The sequence below is a fragment of the Odocoileus virginianus genome, chromosome 25 (genome assembly GCF_023699985.2).
Source record: "Odocoileus virginianus isolate 20LAN1187 ecotype Illinois chromosome 25, Ovbor_1.2, whole genome shotgun sequence".
NCBI classification, from domain to species: Eukaryota; Metazoa; Chordata; class Mammalia; order Artiodactyla; family Cervidae; genus Odocoileus; species Odocoileus virginianus.
In genome coordinates this window covers 42,724,163-42,744,993 of record NC_069698.1, presented here as the reverse complement: position 1 = coordinate 42,744,993, position 20,831 = coordinate 42,724,163, and the positions used below count along the sequence as shown (strand labels likewise).

Genomic DNA, 20,831 nt, shown 5'->3' with positions numbered 1-20,831 from the left:
ATGTAACTATATTTTATGAAGTTGTGATGAGACTACACTAAGAAAAAGCAATATGAAGGTCCCTTAAAAGTTAAATGCCTGTGCACATGATTGAGTGGGCTGCTAATGGTTTGGCAGCTGGAGGTCAAAAGTTGGAGCTGAAGATGGTTAAGTCTGATTTTCTGCAGAAGGGAGAATAGACCAAGAGACCACAGGCTAAAAGATCATTCAGATTCAAGCTCAAGGAGCTCTCTCCTGACCTCTGTCTCATGGCCCTACTTCTGCTGCTGAACGCTGGTTGGAGGTCATCCACCAGATAGTGTTCAGAGCAGGAAGCTATTTGTTAGGAAATAGGCTAGCTGTTATCATAACAAAGCATATCTTTTGCCAGTACAGGTTGTTCATTAACAAACCAAACCCTTTCCAGTACCCTAGACTTGTCGATGGATTAGCCCCTTACTGCTTAAATATTAACTTAATAGCCTCCTCATGGTTTACCCAATCCTGAATTCAGACTTACTTGTGTGTGTGTCTGGGGTTGTGAGTATGTTGTTGATAGTCTTTCCTTTCTACACAATAAATCTATAACAGGCTAACTTTTTTTCCTCCCCACCCATTAAATGAGAACCCATGTAAAGTCCCTAGCGCTGCAGACACTAATGAACGGACGTTATTGTTATACTTGGCCAGCCTGAAAATCTGAGCCTGTATCACAGTTTCTAAGGAATCTCAGAGGTCTCTGAACAGGATAACTGCTTTCTGGTTTTTTTTTTTTTTTTTTTTTTTAATGCAGCAAAAATAAACTCTCCAGTTAGTTTCTATTTTCCAAAGTGGTTTAAGTGACCAGTGACATACAGCTTCCTGTTCCCCTGTGGCCTGGAACATTCCTGGCATTCCTTGATGTTCCTTCCCCCAAAGGAAGCACCTTGAAAGAGCAGGGGCATTGGGGCACAGGCTTTCCTGCCCCTGCCTGCCATGCTTGTTATCATGTCTCTGGCCTACCATGGACTTGATCACAAAATAATGGCCAATCCTGATGTGACCACGTCTGCAGGATGTAGGAAAATTAAGGCCATAGATGCTGAGCTCTGAACAAGCTTAAAACATTTTCCCCTTTCTCCTCACCAGCAGCAAGGCAGTGATAACAGTATACTACATTCATTTTAAAATATGAAGGTGTAACGTCATTCTTCTCTCCTTGACTAGACAGTGATCTGATTTCTGATTGATGTGAGCACAGGAAATTTCCAATGACTTATACCAACCGAGATGGAGGGCAAGTGTGAATGACTAAGAAGTTTGAATTAAAAATTAAAAGAAGGAGTTCTCTGGTGGTCCTCTGGTTAGGACTCTGAGCTTCCACTTCAGAGGTCACAGGTTCAGTTCCTGATTGGGGAACTAAGATCCCACGTGCCACAGCATGGCCAAAAAATAAAAAAGAAATGGAAAGAAAGACAGCTTCTTTTAGAATCCTCAACTAAAGGAAGTATCAGGGGCCAGCAACAAGGATTTACTGAGAAATATTCCTAATTAAGTGAAATACATTTGTAATAAAAGATTTGTATTTATTTCATTGTTCCCAAAATTTGTTTTAATACTTAAAATATTTTTCATCCTGTTAATATAACTTGCTTGCTGATTTCTTTATTATTCTTTAATTCTTAACATTGCAAAGCTACATTTCAACTTAGGCTAATAAGATTACAGTGGACTCAGATTTTAGTGTTTCTCTCTTTCCATAAAGCAGTAGATCTGCAAATTATAAGAGTTGGACAAAACTGTAAGTTACTTCCTGCTTGTAACTTTTACAATTTCAGTTTTCCAAACAGGGTGCCACGCTATGGGTACAGCACCTTACGACTGTTGGCTATCTTGATCTGTGAATATGACCCTAAACCATTATACATTTTCATTTATCCAAAATGTGAAATACAGTCAGCCTAATCATATCATTCTGCCAGATTATACTATACCAAAAGAGCTTTAACTTGTTCTCATTTGCTATCAGCAAAAATGAGAAAATGATTAAAACCTTGGGGAAAATGCTAAATACCACTTCCATGTCAAGTGGGAACATGACATGCATATCTATTTGCTTAAGTTGATGCTGAAAAACATGTACCTTTGTTTTTTAACCAAAAAAATTTTAATTGAAAATTATTTCTCAGTCTTAAAAATTAGGATACATTTTTAGTAATGTCAGCCTTTTACGCAGGTCATACTGAAGATTATTTAGAAAAGTACATTTTTTTTTTTCCTCTCCGTGGTACTTCACAGTCCTATGTGTAGTTCATTTTCAGTAGATGTGAAATAAAAGTAGCTGGTTTTTCCTGTGATTAGGATAAGTGCTAAGATTTGAATTAGGATGGAGCAGTGAGCAAAGGAGAAGGGCAGGGTGCTAACGTGAACGGACCGCCCTGCGTACCACGCTTTCTGTGGGGTGACAGATTCGTGGTGCGGTATCTCATTTTCCCAGCACTCCTGATAACGACGGCATGTTGTCACTGCTTGATAGATGAATAAACTGGAACACAGAGTGCTTAAGTTACTTGCCCTGGGTCACAGCTCATCTAAGAAAGACTAAGTCAAGCTGCGATTGAAATCATGGTGTGCCCGATTACACAGTTGGTGTTCTTTCCTCCTTTCTTTTTGTGGCTGAATACATACTCCCTTGTCTATTGCACAGAAGATGGGGGCCGATGTCTTTCAATACATATACCCTCTGCCAATTTCAGACCAGTCGACTCAAAAATCCCCTGGTATTTTGGGGGGAAAAAAATTCCAGTAATATGCCGTGCCTCCTTCCTTCCTCTTCAGAAAAACATCTGGACTGACAACTAAACTACTTTTTTTTTTCAAAAAAAAAGAATTATTACACAGTTTTTGAAGTAGAAGGGAAGAAATAAGAATAAATAGTTCTCTAAGATTAGATTCATTATTTAATTACATAACAAGAAAGCTTTATTGTTTTAGAGCCTTTAGATGGGAACATTCCAGATGTTTTTTTTCCCCCTTGTTGTTCAATCATGGAGTTCTGTCTGACTCTGAAACCCCCTGGACTGCAGCACTCCAGGCTTCCCTGTCCTCCACTGCTCCCTGACTCGCTCAGACTCATGTCCATTGAGCTGGTGATGCCAACCAAGCATCTCATCTTCTGCCCACACTTCTCCTTTTGCCTTCAGTCTTCCAAACATGCGTAAAAGACACTTATCTTACTGTTTAGCTTCAAAATGAGCTAGCAGTTAATTCTTCTTATTTAAGTTCTTTTTGGAATATTAGATCTCAAGTATAATAGTCAAGTAATCAGGTAAGATTAGGGAAGAAGAATACTTAGATTGGTGATGGTTGACTAATCTTTTGAATAAAACACTTGATTTGGCTTGAGAATATAGTGAAAACACTTAATTTCATTTTTCGGGTTGAGCATGCTTTCTTCTTTAAATCAAAATCTTGTTTTCTTTTCATGTTGGGTTTTTTTTTTTTTTTCAGTACGCTCATAAATGCTCTGAATTCTCACTAGTCATTACCGATTTTTTGTAAAACTGCTGGTATAGGCATTATAATTTACTCGGCTCATGAGTTTCAGACATTTTTGCTTTATAGTACATACACTCTTCAATTTTATGGGTATTTATTTTTCCACATAATATAGCAGTATGTGTTGCAATTCAGGAATATCCCTCAGCAGTGTTAGTGGAATTCAAAATAGAAATCAGTTTCCTTTTGACAACTGGCGTAATGAATTGGTTGACTGCTGCCAAATTGTGACGACAGAAAGCTCCTTTTGTGATTTCGAAAATGAATGTGTTGACATTTATGAATTTTTCAGTAATGTTTCAGATACTTTCTCACTAGATATCTAAAATCTACTGTAGGATTTTCTTCATTCTGAGGTGCAGTAATTCTGCAGTACACCAATTTTGAGATTTCTTTGCCCTTTTTCAGTAATCTTAAGGTGTGGTATTTATACCACCGTTTACTTTCAGGATTACAAACATTACTGTCCTAAGACATAGGGATCTGCTGCAGCATATCTGTGTTACATACCAACTGTTTTTGCTCTATGCATGCTTGTTTTGCAGGGAATTTTAAAGATATTATAATGACAAAAAAGGACCATTTTGAAGATTTTCCTTAAAAGGGGTGAAAGACACCTGTACTGTGCTGCAAAATGTCTCATGGTCTCTTAGACAGCATTAACATCTTGTTTGTGCTTCTTTACTAAATTCTTTGTTCTGGAATAATCCGAAAATAAGGCTTTCTTTTGAAATGACTGGATGTTCAGTCACTCTCTTTAAACCTTCTTTCCTTCTGTGTTATAGTTCCTACAACAGCAGCGAGCACCCCTGATGCCGTTGACAAGTATCTTGAGACGCCTGGAGATGAGAATGAACACGCCCATTTCCAGAAAGCCAAGGAGAGGCTGGAGGCCAAGCACCGCGAGAGGATGTCCCAGGTACGTGTGGCTCTCCATCCTTTAGCCCTGCCACGCTGGGAAATCTGGATTTGCCTCTGCCTCTGCTTGGAAATCTGGATTTGTCTCTGCCTCTGTCTCCCCAGGGGCCCTGTGACTAATGAATGCCCAGGGGTCAGTGGTGGTGGTGCTTTAGTCACTGAATCGTGTCCAACTCTTTGCAACCCCAAGGATTGTAACCCAACAACCTCCTTTTGTCCATGGGATTTCCCAGGCAAGAATACGGGGTTGCCATTTCCTTCTCCAAGTGAACTTCCTAAGCCAGAGATCAAACCCTTGTCTCATGCATTGACAGGTAGATTCTTTACCACTGAGCCACCAGGGAAGCCCCCTGGGGTAAGGGCCTCTAATTTTATCCAGATTTTAAAGACGTAATATTTTCATTTTAAGTGTTTGCCGTAAGGGCACCGACTTGGGGTTTTTTGCATTCTCCTTGAACTTGCCACTTAGGAAAGATCCTGGTATAGCACTATAGTAAAATTTTGTTGGCACAAATTAAGTTGTGTATACACCTTTCTTGATGGTTTTGTCATTCTGTGTTTAGGGTGGTCCTGTAACCATGTCATAAATTTAAATCCCTTAAAATGTTCTTTAGCAAAGATGAATATTTTTGTATGAAATAAACTTTGAGTCTAACATTTCTTACAGAGTTAATTCATAAGATTATAAGAGCTTAAAACCAAAGTAAATCATAATGATCTAGTCCCATTAGTCATCTAGTCCTATAAATGATAGATAATGCAATAAAGGTTCAAGAGTTTGGCTTCTCAGAGAGGCATTTGGAATCCAAGCCTTTCTTGCTCCCAGTACAATGCTTTCTTCACTACACTGGGCTGCAGACCCAGTTTTTTTAAAAAATCGTGCATGTGTGCTCAGTTCAGTTCAGTCGTTCAGTCATGTCCAACTCTTTGCAACCCCATGGACTGCAACATGCCAGGCTTCCCTACCATCCCAACTCCCACAGCCTGCTCAAACTCATGTCCATTGAGTCAGTGATGCCATCCAACCATCTCATCCTCTGTCATCCCCTTCTCCTCCTGCCTTCAGTCTTTCCCAGCATCAGAGTCTTTTCTAATGAGTCAGTTCTTCACATCAGGTGGCCGAAGTATTGGAGCTTCAGCTTTGGTATCAGTCCTTCCAATGAATATTCAGGACTGATTTCCTTTAGGATGGACTGGTTGGATCTCCTTGCTGTCCAAGGGACTCTCAAGAGTCTTCTCCAACACCACTGTTCAAAAGCATGAATTCTTCAGCGCTCATCTTTCTTTGTAGTACAACTCTCACATCCATACATGACTACTGGAAAAACCATAGCTTTGACTTTGTCGGCAAACTAATGTCTTTGCTTTTTAATATGCTGTCTAGGTTGGTCATAGATTTCTTCCAAGGAGCAAGCGTCTTTTAATTTCATGGCTGCAGTCACCATCTGCAGTGATTTGGGTGGTGGTTTAGTCGCTAAGTCGTGTCTGACTCTTGCAACCCCATGGATTGTAACCTGCCAGGCTCCTCTGTCCTTGGGATTCTCCAGGAGATCTTCCCGACCCAGGGATCAAACTCACCAGGTCTTCCGCATTGCAGGCAGATTCTTTACTGTCTGAGCAATTAGAGATAGATAATACTGAGGATTTTAGCCCTTTCCAGATTCTTCAGTCGTTAAACAAATATCCATCCAATCACCTTTCCAACTTGTAGTCTATATGAAGAAATAATAGGAAAAGTTATATTTAAGAAACATACATGAGTGAATGAAGAAAGATCTCAGGTTAAAGTCAACCACACTTTTTTGGTGTTAATATTCTGGGTAAATATCAGAAGATGTGACTGATTTTTGTCATGTTTAGCACACATACTTCAAACTTCTCTTGATAAACACTGAACAAGATTCATGAACCTGGCATAAATTTTGTGAGATCGTAATCTGTCTTTAGTAGAGGACATTAATCATAGCTTTTTAATTTTCTGATGATTTGACATCTGAGGCCTTCCTAATCCCAGGGAGATTGTCCTTCCCAGGGCTGGCCAGTTCCTAAGGTTACCAGATGACTGGCCTCCAAGGGCTCCTTTCATAAACACACCCACCAATCCAAAGCCCACACCCCTCAGCTACCCTCTTTATAGTTTCTTACCCTTCAACCCACTATCACCACCTTCTCACCCCAAGGCTAAGTGTCAGACGACTCAGGACAGGCTCTATACCCCAGCGCCCATTCAAAGCATTCACACTAGCCAATTTTATACCCGTTAAGCCTGCTTACCCTGCCTTGCACATTTCTTCCCACAAAAACCATAGTAAGAATTCCTACCGCAGTTTTCCTTCACTCCCTTTGTCTCCCGACCACCCTGGTGCTTTTCTGTGTCACCCTCAACCCCCCTGCCCCGCCGCCGCATGGCATGAAAAGTCACCTCCTCCTGGGAACTGGGACTTGAAGTTTTTCTCAATGGCAGCGGTCTGATCTGTTGGCTTCACCTACCTAAATAAAAATAAACCTGTATTTAACCATAGAATTTCTAATGTATCTGGAAAGACACAGATCTTTTTTTTCTTTATGAGTCACCAGTATTTGGAACTACTTAGGAATAATAACATTAAAGGAAAAACCCCATAATTACAATACTTGGGCTCTAGAGTATAATGTGCAGATCTAGTTGCTGGCCGTGATGAAAACTTAAAAGCAAATTGAACTAGAAAGGTAGCTAGGGATTTCCCTGGTGGTTTAATGGCTAAGACTCTGAGGTTCCACTGCGGAGGGCACAGGTTTGATCCCCGGTCAAGGAACTAAGATCCTACATGCCATGCAGCTCAGCCAAAAAATAAATAAATAAAAGTTAAAAAAAAAAAAAAGTAGAAAGCTAGCTAGAGTGGAATGGTGAGGTTTCAACTGAAGTCAGTTTTTCTGAAAAATAGGATTTTTCTTAAGGAAAGACAGAAACGATATAGAATCATAATTAAGAAGGATGACTATCACCCGCCACACTTATTGCCACAGAAAAGACATCTTTGAAACTTCAGTTTAGGCCTCATTGCTTGTTTGTGGAGCTTTCAGAACCTTCTTATTGCCCTCAGAATCCACTTATGGGACCGTGGGGCACCCCAAAAGAATGATAGCAAAATAAACACTGAATGCTCAGCTTGGCATTTCCAGTGCCTGCCCAGGCACCCCAACCCCCTCACCCCAGCTCCAGCCTTCCTTGCTTCCTCTCCTATCTCAACTACTAACATCCTCGTACAGGCAGCCTTAAACCACTCTGCTCAACACATGTTCAGCTCATCATGGACTTCCCTTTGGTCTCAGCGTTGAGCTCTGGAAAGGAGCCACCTCTTCTTCACGTGGACGCTTCTCAGCCACTCCTCACACTCACGTGGTCCTCAGAGTGGGACAGAGTCATTTCTCTTTGCATTTAAGTAAATATTTTGCTCGCCAGTTCTATTCCTCCAGCTGGATTATAATTGTTCAGTCCCTATACATGTGTATAAGGTGCCTTCCTAACCTGACACTTCTATCTTGAACCCACCTAGTCACTACTTTTTTAAAGAAAAGACAGATTCTGAAATTTTTCCAGTGTTTATTGGTCACTTTGATTCTATGAATTAAACTGATATCAAATACTCTTTTTCAGATACTATAGCTCTCCCCAGAAGAGTGACTTCATTTTAGTTTCGCACACCTGTTTAAGCCATGACTTAGTTCATATATGTTTTGATGGACTTTCGTTGTCTTCTAGTTATTGCCCATATCTGAGATAATTTAAAGAATATTATTACTCAGCCATTAAAAAGAATTCATTTGAATCAGTTCTAATGAGATGGATGAAACTGGAGCCCATTATACAGAGCGAAGTAAGCCAGAAAGATAAAGACCATTACAGTATACTAACACATATATATGGACTTTAGAAAGATGGTAACGATAACCCTATATGCAAAACAGAAAAAGAGACTCAGATGTATGGAACAGACTTGTGGACTCTGGGAGAAGGCGAGGGTGGGATGTTTCAGGAGAACAGCATTGAAACATGTATATTATCTAGGGTGAAACGGATAACCAGCTCAGGTTGGGTACATGAGACAAGTGCTCGGGCCTGGTGCACTGGGAAGACCCAGAGGGATCGGGTGGAGAGGGAGGTGGGAGGGGGGACTGGGATGGGGAGTACATGTGAATCCATGGCTAGTTCATATCAATGTATAACAAGGACTACTGTAATGATGTAAAGTAATTAGCCTCCAACTAATAAAAATTTAAAAAAAAAAAAAAAGAATATTATCCTGGAGCAGAGAATGTTGTCTGTTACATTCCAGTGAGCATGGGAGTATGAGATGCTTGAGATCAACATTTATCATCATAATTTATGGTACTGAATTCTGGGCACTGTTTGACTTTGCATTTGCCTGCCTCCTAAATCTCTCTGTATTAGTTTCATTTTCTCTGCATGAAGCAGCCAAGTCTTTGAAGATCCATAAATCCAAGTGATACTGATACTTTTGTGCATGTAGTAGAAAATTGCTTATAAGACTACAGGGGGCCACTGTGAAGTCTAGATCCTGAGAATTTTTAATTTAAAAATATCATGTTTTAAAATGATTTTTATTATAGTCTTTGTTATTTGTTTTCTTACAAATACAGAGAATTTGAGGGGTTTAGGTATTTGAAGTGTTTTGTTGGGGCACATGATAACTCTGAACTTACAGACTTTTGTTGTTCTCTGTTGTGAATGGAGAAGGGAATGGCAACCCTCTCCAGTATTTTTGCCTGGAGAATCCCATGGACAAAGGAACCTGGTGGGCTGCAGACCGCAGGGTCACAAAGAGTCGGAAACAACTGAGTGACTAACACACGCACATGTTATGAATAGTATCTAGCAAATACAAGAATCCAAACAATCATTTATTATATATTATTTAATGGTTTTAATATATCCTTCAAATAAAGTTCTTCAAAATGGAAGTTGACCTTTCTCGACATTTATTATTTTTAAGATAAGCATCAGTATCTTAGGAACAGCCTTTTCTCCTGTCACCAAATATAAATAAACTTAGCTCCCTTGTTGGATTTGCCATTATATCATGGCTGATTGGGCTACAGGGGACAATATAGCACAGTCTTTAGAGCCACAGAGATCTCAGTTTACATCTGTCCTCCATTTTTTTCCTGCCTGACTTTGAGCAGGTAATTTAACCTGGCTCGTAAAAATCGGGATGTCCATGTCTAATCTCACAGGCTAATGTGAGGAATCAATTAAACAAAAGAGATTTTGTAAAGCTGTTAATCGTGGAGCTGGTATTTAGCAGGTCAAGAGTGATCTGATCCATTATCAGGGAACCTCAGTGGAAACCATTTGTTCAAAAGGAAATATTGCACCCACTGTGCGTTTATCTTTCAATAAGTAAGCCTAGTGTGGTGGTGCAAAAATGATTTTTATTATAGTTTTTGTTATTTATTTTCTTACAAATACAGAGAACTTGAGGGGTTTGGGTATTCGAATGAAACAATACAAAGCTGTAGGTATTCAGTTGCTCTGAGAATCAAAAATCTATTTCATTTCTATAGGAACGCTTATTTTCAATTTATTAGCTAAAGAAGTCTCCTTAATTATTCCATGGGTTCCCCTGCTCAAAGCTGAAAGTTCTGAATATTGAAAGGGAGATGGTAAAAATTCAGATGTAATACAGGAAATCAGTTCTTCACATTCCAATAAAACATTTGACTTCTCTCTCAAACTAATTTTGAGATTCCTTACCTGAGGAATTCATGGTAGAATACAGCTACTATGAACATTCTCGAGGCAGGAAATTGAAGTATTTTTATTGCAAGGCTTATCTCATCTGTAAAGCAGAAGTAGCCTTCAGTCGCCCCGTTTCACAAGTGCCCTTCATTAACTTCTTGGAGTCACCAAAGTGTCTGGGGGGGGTGTGTTTCATCCCTTCTGTATTCTGTTCTTGTTCATAGCAGCCTGGCGTTTCTCAATTTTTGTCTGAACGTGCTAGATTATTTTTATATGCTCTTCACTTGTAATAAGGGCTTTCCTGGTGGCTCAGATGGTAAAGAATCTGCCTGCAATGCAGGAGACCTGGGTTCTGTCCCTGTGTTGGGAAGATCCCCTGGAGAAGGGGGAACAGCTACCCACTCCAGTATTCTGGCCTGGAGAATTCCATGGATTGTATAGTCCATGGAATTGCCAAGAGTCGGACACAACTGAGTGACTTTCACTTGCACTTGTAATAGAAAATTCATTCCATCCTTTTTTCCTCATAATTTAGTGAAAGCAACATGAAGCCTGTCCTATATTTTCCAAATGAATAAAAGCTAATAGACAAACTGTCTAATTTAAAACTGACATGATGATGTGATATTCTGATAGAACTTCTCTATCCATAGTTATTTCTGCCAAGCTTTTTTTGTTGTTGTTGTTATCTTGAAGGATGTCAGAAAAAAGTCAATTCCTTAGGAATAAATACCTGTAAATAACAGGCTCTTATAGTACGGAAATCACTGTTCCTGCTGTGTGGATCCACAAAGTAGGCAAGTACACAGCTGTCAACAGACCATTATTTTGCTTACTGGATCTTTCTTTTCTTTACCTTACCTTGCTCAGGTATGAGCTACACTTTAAAAACTCTACTTGATAGGTGCGTGGTACTATTGAAAAGGAAAAGGAAACTGTAGGTGGTCAGAATCAAGTACATTTTCTTTCAACCACATTTTCTTGCATCCACAGCTGCAGACTTTTCCTCTGCATTCAAATCAGTGGGCGAACTTCTCTTGGAGAAATCCCAAGTGAACATTATGGATGAGAGGAGGAAGTCCTGTTTTCCTACAAAACAGATTAGCCTGGTTACTAAATTAGTGTTACTTACCAAGAGTGCTTTCTGCTACATTCAGAACATTGTAATGTGTGCTGTCCTGGAAGGTGTGTAGGAATCTAGAGCATCCTCTGCTGTTTATGAGATGACTTGGCAAGCAGAAGGTTCTAATCATCCCTCAGTTCTTCGGTGGGAGGGATCTTAGGATTTCTGACAACAGAAGTCTTCTTTTCCTGCCTCCATCATGGACTTCTTTTTGGCACTGTGTTCACTGCTTGTGTACACATCCATAAAATGTTACTTATGATTTTGTTCCCCTTTGTACTGTTTGAAAAATATAGAGTTGAGATTTTACAACTTACCTTCACAAAAGACTAAAACCAGTGTGCTGAATATAGTGTTGGAAAACCTTGTTCAGAAAATCTATGCATTTTATGAATCACTGGCATTTGGGCACATCAAATAAAATGACTTTCGGCTATTTCTCAGGAAAAGAAAAAAACCAACTTTGTTTCAAAGAGCCATGTGCTTAGTTGCTCAGTCATGTCTGACTCTTTGCAACCCCATGGACTCTCAGGCCAGTGTCCTTTGTCCATGGGGATTCTCTGGGCAAGAATACTGGAGTGGGTAACCATGCCCTCCTCCAGAGGATCTTCCCAACGCAGGGATCAAACCCAGGTCTCCCGCATTGCAGGCCGATTCTTTACCATTTGAGCCACCAAGAAAGCCTTCAAAGGGCCATATCCTTGCAATAAATGTGAACATTTATGTTTACTGTACTGCTGTGACAGGTTATTTACATCTTAGTGGGAGGCTAGATATTATTGAGCTGGGAATGAAATGTGATCATTTTTTGCCTATTTAAAATGTCAAGTGTATGGAACTTTCCTGGAAGTCCAGTGGTTAAGACTTTGCCTTCTGATGCAGAAGATACAGGTTTGATCCTGGTGAGCTAGCTAAGATCCCGCGTGCATCCTGGCCAAAAAACATAAAATAGAAGCAATATTATAGCAAATTCAATAAAGACTTTAAAAATGTTTCACATCAAAAAAAAAAGAAAATCTGTAAAGAAGAATTTTTAATAAAATGTCAAATATAGAAGAAACAGTGATGTAGCTCATGAAATCTGTATTTGAAAGAAAAATTGATGGTTTTCAATGATTTATTCCTTCTGTAGGTCATGAGAGAGTGGGAAGAGGCAGAACGTCAAGCAAAGAACTTGCCTAAAGCTGATAAGAAAGCAGTGATCCAGGTAAACCCATCTTATATCCACCATGGAGCAGCACATGCCCACAACCCTTGCTAATGGAGTGCCTGCACCTTTTCCAGCGTCTGCTGGAACCTCATGCGCATGATTGCTCATTATTTCCCTCAAATTCAGCTATTGCTAATCAATATCTAGTAATTCAGTTGCTTAAACCCTGCCTAATACTTGCTCCCAAACAGCTTGTTATAATTCATTTCTGTAAAAGTCATATTGTTACCTAAAGCCTAATTTTTATTAATAATATAGCTTTTAGGTTGCCATAGTCTTCTGCTACTTCTTCTCCATGGCCAACTTACATGATAAATTGAATTTGTGACAGGAACCCCTCTTAGAATTACCTTCAGTAAACCATGAGATTATCATGGTCATTTTCTTAAAGTTTTGAGTAAGAGAGGAGTTTTCTAAATAGGCACGTAATTTAAAGTTTCAAGAATACATATATTTATCCTGCATTATGATTAGTCAAATTGATTTTCAGGGACTGTATAAAATAATCATTCACATTGAGAAATTAGATCTGGGAATGGAAAGCAGGGAAGTGAGGAGAACCCATAAAACGTGTTGAATTAGCCAAAATGTTGAAATGACGGAACTCTTTGAATAGAATGAAGTGTGATATCGCTTTTAAAAGATTTGAACTTGGTGTAGTAGCAGAATCATCAGAGGGGCTTGTTAAAACTCAGTGTTTTGTTGATGTTGCCGCCATTTAGCCACTATGTTGTGTCTGACTCTTTTGGGACCCCATGGACTGTAGCCCGCCAGGCTCCTCTGTCCATGGAGTTCTCCCAGGCAAGAATAATGGAGTGGGTAGCCACTCCCTTCTCCAGGGCTTCTTCCCAATCCAGGGATCGAACCCAGGTCTCCTGCTTTGCAGGCAGATTCTTTACCATCTGAACCATCAGGGAAGGTTGGTTTACCAGGAAGGATGGGTCCTTTACCAGGAACCATGAAGGAAGCTCACTGCTGAGCCTACTCCTTAGCTATAATTAGATGTAACATTCACAATGCTAATTAACTTGCTGATATTAATTAAATAATTTAAATTTAAAATAATGTAACATAATGTGAATAAAATGCTGCGTGTAATTCAGGGATAAAAAAGAAAGACTTGAACCTGCTGCTCCGTCCCGTTTGTCTGGTCCCCGGTGCTCACACGCCTGTGTTTGTGATGGCAGCATTTCCAGGAGAAGGTGGAGTCTCTGGAGCAGGAAGCGGCCAACGAGAGGCAGCAGCTGGTGGAGACGCACATGGCCAGAGTGGAGGCCATGCTCAACGACCGCCGCCGCCTGGCCCTGGAGAACTACATCACCGCCCTGCAGGCTGTGCCCCCGCGGGTAGGCATCCCTTCACCTCTCCGGGGACAGCAGACGTAGGCATGGGGACTTGGGGGCAGCAGGCCGTTAGAAAGGCATCAGGAGGAATGCCAGAAGCACCCTTATTCACAGGCTCAACGTCAGCCTGTTTTATCTTGAAGGTTAAAGGGTCCCAGGGCCATCTCTACACAATAGACACACCTTTCCACGGAGGAGTCACACAGGCTTCCCAGGGAGTCACAGTGCAAGACCTGATATGAGTCGTTGAGTTGTGTCCAATCCGTCTCAACCCCGTGGACTGTAATTCGCCAGGCCCCTCTGCCCGTGGGATTCTTCAGGCAAGAATACTAGAGTGGGTGGCCATGCTCTCCTCCAAGAGATCTTCCCAACCCAAGGATCAGACCTGCATCTCTTACATCTCCTGCATTGGCAGGAGGGTCCTTCACCACCTGGGAAGCCTTGGATGATGATCAGTCATGGAACCGCTGAAGTCAGGGAACCACAGTAGCTGTGGTGAAGGAATTTAGATGTAACCTGGCCACGTGATGTAACTGAGATCAACAAAATCCGAGATTTGGCTGGGTCATAAGGAGTTTTTGTGCAATAAGAGGAACTCATTTTTCCTGCTGGTAGCAGCCACATTCTCTAGGGGTAAGAGCCTTATTTGGTCATGACGTCCACAGCAAAGGAACTTATTTGTGTTCGGGGATAAATGCCCAGACAGGCTTACCAAGCCGTGCATGCCTAGATCTCCTGAAGGAGTCTCCAAGGAGAGCTTCCATTGGATGTAAGGAACATTCTGAGCTTGAGTCTGTGTACGTTATGTCTGTTTGTTCTGTCCATTACCGAGTGAGGGATTTTGAAATTCCCAGCTGTGCTTGTGGGCTGATCTCTTTGTCATGTGATGCCCTCAGGTTTTGCTTTATGTATTTTGAGGCTCTGGGCTTTTTATTTGTATGTTTATTTGGCTGCACCAGGTCTTAGTTGTGGCACGAGGCATCTTGGATCTTTGTTGAGGCTTGTACGGTCTTTAGTCACAGCATACAAACTCTTAGTGGCAGCATGTGGGATCTACCTCCCTAACCAGGGATCAAACCCAGGCCCCCTGCATTGGGAGTGTGGAGTCTTAGCCCCTGCACCACCGTGGAAGTCCCCAGAGACTCTGCTTTTAGGTGCATAAATATTCAGTGTTGTTACATTCTCTCTACCACCCTCCACCACAATCATTGTGAAATGATCTCCTTTATCCATAGTCACCTGTTCTGCTCTGAGATTACTGTCTGCTATTAAGCTACTCTAGCTTTCTTTTGATTAATGTAGCATAGTGTATCATTTTTCCATCCCTCTGCTTTGGTTTAGCCTATTTTGTTTATATTTAAAGGGCATTTCTTGTGGGCAGCATGTACTTGGGACTTCCCCTTTAATTAAGAAGACCATTGAAATGAAGTTACTATTATGACCATGCCTACATCTGTCATCATGCTGTTTGTTTTTAGTCCCATCTTCTTCCTTATTCCTTTTTCTTTTTTGGCTACTTTTGGATTAATTTAATATATTTAATGATTCTGTTTTGTATCCTTTGGTGGCTTTTATTTTAACTCTTTATTATTTTAATCTTTGCTCAGGGACATAAAAAAATGTCTTTAGTTTACCTTTGTCTTAAAAGATATTTTTACTAGAACAGACTTCTGGGTTTAAGTTTTTCTTCAGCTGCCTTAATAATGATGCTCCTTCGTCTTAGTTGCATTCTTTGAAACAAAAATGCTGATGTCATCCTTTTCTTTACTTCTCTTTAGATAATACATCTTTTTTTTAATCTGGCTGCTTTTAGCATATTTTCCTTTATCACAGGCTTAGAGCAATTTGATTATGATGTAACCTCGTATATTTCAATTTGCCCTTAATCCCATTTGGCTGTTTTTCATATCATACATTATAGTTTTCACCTGTAGAATGTGAATCTGGATTTTTGTTTGTTTCATGTCTTCCATATCTTTGTTTAATTTTTGAACCTTTGGAATTTTTTTATCTGTTGTCAGATATTGTGACTTTCACCTTGAGAGTGCTGGGTATTTTTGGATACTTGTAACTATTCCTAATCCTCTGTCATCCCCTTCTTCTCCTGCCTTCAATCTTTCCCAGCATCAGGGTCTTTTCAAAAGAGTTGGCTTGTCGTATCAGGTGGCCAGAGTATTAGAGCTTCAGCTTCAGCATCAGTCCTTCCAATGAATATTCAGGGTTGATTTTCTTTAGGATTGACTGGTTTGATGAGAGATTGTTAGATGGCATCCCCAACTCATGAGTTTGAGCAAACTCCAGGAGACAGTGCATGCTGCAGTCCATGGGATTGCGAAGAGCTGGACTCAGCAACTGAACAGCAACAATAACAACAATATCTGAGCTTTGCTCTGTAATGCAGCTAAATTACTTGCAAACAGAGCGGTTATCTGGATGATGGAAATAGGTACTGTTTCTGACCCTGTGTGAACACCAGACACTTACCTCAAATCCTTTCGGATGAATTTTTTTTCCCCGTGGCCTCAGTTTCTTTCATGTGTGTGAAACTAGTACTCATCGTTAGTCGGTTGCATCCTCTCCAGATTCTCTCTCCAAACAACTCCTTCCTCTCCAGTATTCTGTCCTTTGATTGTCATGCACCTCTGTGTCTCCAGACTCCAAATCCAAATCTTCAGCTCTCTGGAATCTACCCAGCTCTAACTGGGTTCCCAAACCTGGACCCCTAGCCTGGAAACTCAAGGCGGTAAACATAGGCAATTGTGGAGCTCACAGCGTTAGTTTCACATTTCTCCATGGTCTCTGTCCTTGATATCTGACATCTTACAGAAATATAGTTCAAGATATTTTGTCCATTTTTTGGTTGCTAGCAGCAGAAGAGTAAACCTGGTTCCCTCTACAAAATCCTGGCTGAAAGTAGAAGTCTGTGTCTAGATTATGTAACCAAACCAAAATGTCACCCACTTGCATTTATTCTCATCATCATTTTGATTTTTCTTTCTATACTAAGATTTAGTGCAGAAAACTCTGAGGAACCATAAAAGAGCTCCTGATACTCTTCCAGATCGTGAAATAGTATTGACCTTGTTCTACCAATGACATCACTGAGATTGAGTGGCTGGTCCAGGGTGATACCACTAGTAATGGACAGGCTGGAGCTGTGAATCACAGTTGACCCCTGCAGTGGCTTCTTACCAGACCAGGCTTCCTCTCAGAACAATAAGCTTTTGATGAAGAACATTCACATTAGCATTTTCATTTTCTATTCAGAAAAAAAAAAAAAAAACTCTTATGTCCAAGCACTGCTTAGTGAAATTCTGATTAGTATGTTTGGAGAATGAGTTCCTTAATTACTCTCCCTTTTTTTTAATAGGGCTTGATTTTGAGATCGGGGCCATCAACATCATTTGCCAGAGATAGGCAGGGTGGGGGGCATTGAGACCAGAACCTTCATAGCTGACATTTAGTGAAGATTGCTGCTAAAGGTCCAGTTTCTGAAGTAAGATCTTTCCTAAGTGGTCATTGACAGAGCTGAAAATAAAATGAGGACTGAATGGAGTCTTTAACAAACACACATTTCAGATCTTTCAGTTCAGCCCCATCAGCCATCACAGGAAAGACAGTAACAAGAAGAATGTTTGCCAAAGCTTCTTGTGTTATCAAAGGGGATAAATTCAGATTGGTCATGATTGTGCTTGCCCTGAGTCTGTTGATCACATCATGTAGAATTAGACATGTTTATTTGAAATGAAAATTAAAAATTGGATTAAGAAGAATTGTTTTACAGCCAGAAATCAGATTGTCATTGATTGAACCAAGTATTCACATTGAAGTCTTACCTAGAAATACAAAAAATTCACCCATGTAATAAAACTGTGACTGTACAGAGCAAAGATCAAAAATAGTTATTGTTGTTGCTGTTCAGTTGCTAAGTTGAGTCCAACTCTTTGCAATCCCATTACTGACCATTTTTGTTAAGTTATTGACATTGTCTGACTGTTTTATTTGAATTTTAACATATAGCTTGACACACACGTAGCTCTGCAGTTTAGAAAATGGGAGATAATTCTAAATCCTCTCTTAGGAGGTTTATATATTACTGTTGAAAGACATAAATCAAGAGCTTGCCAATAACTGTCTGAGGAAAGTCATGTCTAGTATTGGAGTCATAACTGAAATGTTTCTGAAATCTCCCTCATACTTAACTCAGTGGCTGGAAAGTATGAAATATTTAGTAATTGTTAGTTGAATATAAGAAAATGTATTAGCCAGATTTTTACTATAGATTCTATAGCTGATATCACCTTCTGAATAATTATCCCCTTAACCCTGTCCATGAAGTGATGGTCAAATAGATGGGGAAACAGTGGAAACAGTGGCTGACTTTATTTTGGGGGGCTTTAAAATCACTGCAGATGGTGATTGCAGCCATGAAATTAAAAGACGCTTACTCCTTGGAAGGAAAGTTATGACCAACCTAGACAGCATATTAAAAAACAGAGACATTACTTTGCCAACAAAGGTCTGTCTAGTCAAGGCTATGGTTTTTCCACTAGTCATGTATGGATGTGAGAGTTGGACTATAAAGACAGCTGAGCACCAAAGAATTGATGCTTTTGAACTGTGGTGTTGGAGAAGACTCTTGAGAGTCTCTTGGACTGCAAGGAGATCCAACCAGTCCATCCTAAAGCAGATCAGTCCTGGGTATTCATTAGAAGGACTGATTTTGAAGCTGAAACTCCAGTACTTTGGCCACCTGATGTGAAGAGCTGACTCATTGGAAAAGACCCTGATGCTGGGAAAGATTGAGGGCAGGAGGAAAGGAGATGACAGAGGATGAGATGGTTGGATGGCATCACCAACTCAATGGACATGGGTTTGGGTAGACTCCGGCAGTTGATGATGGACAGGGAGGCCTGGCGTGCTGAGGTTCATGGGGTCACAAAGAGTCGGACACAACTTAAGTGACTGAACTGAACTCACCCTGACCATATTGTACCAATAGTCTCAGACTTTGCAAGTGGAGAATGTGAAATAGCATGCATTGTTCATACACAGTCTCTTTGAAGCTTAAGTTTAATCCATATTTCTTTTTTTTTTTTTTAAACCCAGACTTGGGAGTATGATGTGATGATGTATGTGTGCAACTAGAATTCTTTACTCTACCATGAATTTCATTTGTGAGTCCCAGAGTCTGTGTGTTGCTTTATGTTCCAGATTTCCTTTTTTGATTAATTACATGCCTACTGACTGATGTACTGAGTGCCCAGCCTACAGGTGCATTGTTTGAATCAGCAATGCACTCCAATATTTTTGCCTGGAGAATCCCATGGCCAGAGGAGTGCAGCAGGCTACAGTCCGCAGGGTCGCAAAGAGTCGGACATGACTGAAGCAACTTAGCACATATATATATATACTTAAAATACTACAGTTGCTGAAGCAGTCTACACTTGTTCTTTCATCCTCCTCCCCCTTCCACTCCCATCCTCTGGAATGAAAGAATTAGACCACAGTTGTGTCCTTTTGTGTGGTCACTCAGTCATGTCCGACTCTTTGCAACCCCATGGACTGTAGCCCACCAGGCTCCTCTGTCCGTGGCATTCTCCAGGCAAGACTACTGGAGTGGGTTGCCATGTCCTCCTCCAGGGGATCTTCCCGACCCAGAGTTCGAACCCACGTCTCTTACCTCTCCTGCAGTGGTAGGTTCTTCACCTCTAGTGCCACCTGGGAAGCCCAAAAGGCTGCATAGTAGTTTCTGTTTAAAATAAACTTTCTGTTGTAGGCTCAGATCTGGGAAAATTTAGGAGCTCCTAATTATTATGGACTGAAATGTTGTTCTGAAGATGAGAGACAAAAAAACCCAAAGGTTTCTTTGTAATTCTAAAATTTTGGGTGTGTTTATAGATAGTCTAAATCTTCTGCTAGAAAACATCTATTCATATATATCTGTCTGTCTATCTGTGTGCCAGAAGTGTTTTTATGGTTTTTTTCCCTGTGTCTCATGAAATATCTTATCCATACTAAATTTGAATACTAAATACTACATTGCAGTCATTTTATCCATACCAAACTTAATTTCATGCTTATATCTGATGCTTCATACTCAGACTCTTGACATTTAATTGAGAGGAAAAAAAATTGGCAGTTTCTTTAGCACCTGTTCCCTTTTCTTCCTCATTTCTTTTCCCTTTTTTTTTTTTTTTTTACTGAAGTATAGTTGACTTACATTATGTTAATTTCAGGTATAAAACATAATAACATGTTTTTTATTTTTTGTAGATTTTTATATCATACAAAGTTATTATAATATTACTGACTATATTCCCCATGTTGTACACTACTTCTCTGAAACTGTTTCTTTTGTAACTGGAAGTTTCTGCTTAGTAATCTCCTTCACCAACTTCGCCCTTTCTTTCTTTCCTCCTGATGGGGACCATTGGTTTGTTCTTTGTATCTGTGAGTCTGTTTCTGTTTTGCTCTATTTGTTGATTTCTTTTGTTTTGTTGGATTCCCCATATAAGTGGAAACCACAGTATTTGTCTCTGATTTATTTTACTAAGTGTAAAATGCCCCCTGCCCCACCCAGGTCCATCCTTATTGTCACAAATGACAAAATTTAGTTTTTTATGGCTGATATTCCTGGGTGTGTGTGTGTATACCACATGTTGTTTCTCTAGTATCTGGCACTTAGGTTTCTTCCATATCTTGGCTATTGTAAATAAGGCTTCTACGATCCTTCCAAATTAGTGTCCTCATTTCCTTTGCATAGGGCTTCCCTTGTGACTCAGTTGGTGACGAATTTGCCTGTAATTCAGGAGACGCAGATTCAGTCCCTGAGTCAGGAAGATCCCCTGGAGGAGGGCATGGCAATCCACTCCAGTGTTCTTGCCTAGAGAATTCCATGGACAGAGGAGTCCATAGGATCACAGGGAGCCGGACACAACTGAGCGACTAACACTTTCACTATTGCTTCCTTTGTATAAA

At 40.2% G+C, this 20,831-nt stretch overlaps 1 protein-coding gene across 6 annotated transcripts in view; it reads left to right on the top strand.

The window, feature by feature from the left end:
* APP (amyloid beta precursor protein) overlaps nt 1-20,831 on the top strand; it is a 286,389-nt gene that overhangs the window by 188,015 nt on the left and 77,543 nt on the right. For all 6 annotated transcript variants that reach the window (XM_020892410.2, XM_020892408.2, XM_020892409.2 and 3 more), the window contains 3 exons: nt 4,302-4,435; nt 12,430-12,504; nt 13,695-13,853. In XM_020892410.2, coding sequence (XP_020748069.1) covers nt 4,302-4,435; nt 12,430-12,504; nt 13,695-13,853 — 368 coding nt within the window. The remainder of the gene's footprint in view (nt 1-4,301; nt 4,436-12,429; nt 12,505-13,694; nt 13,854-20,831) is intronic.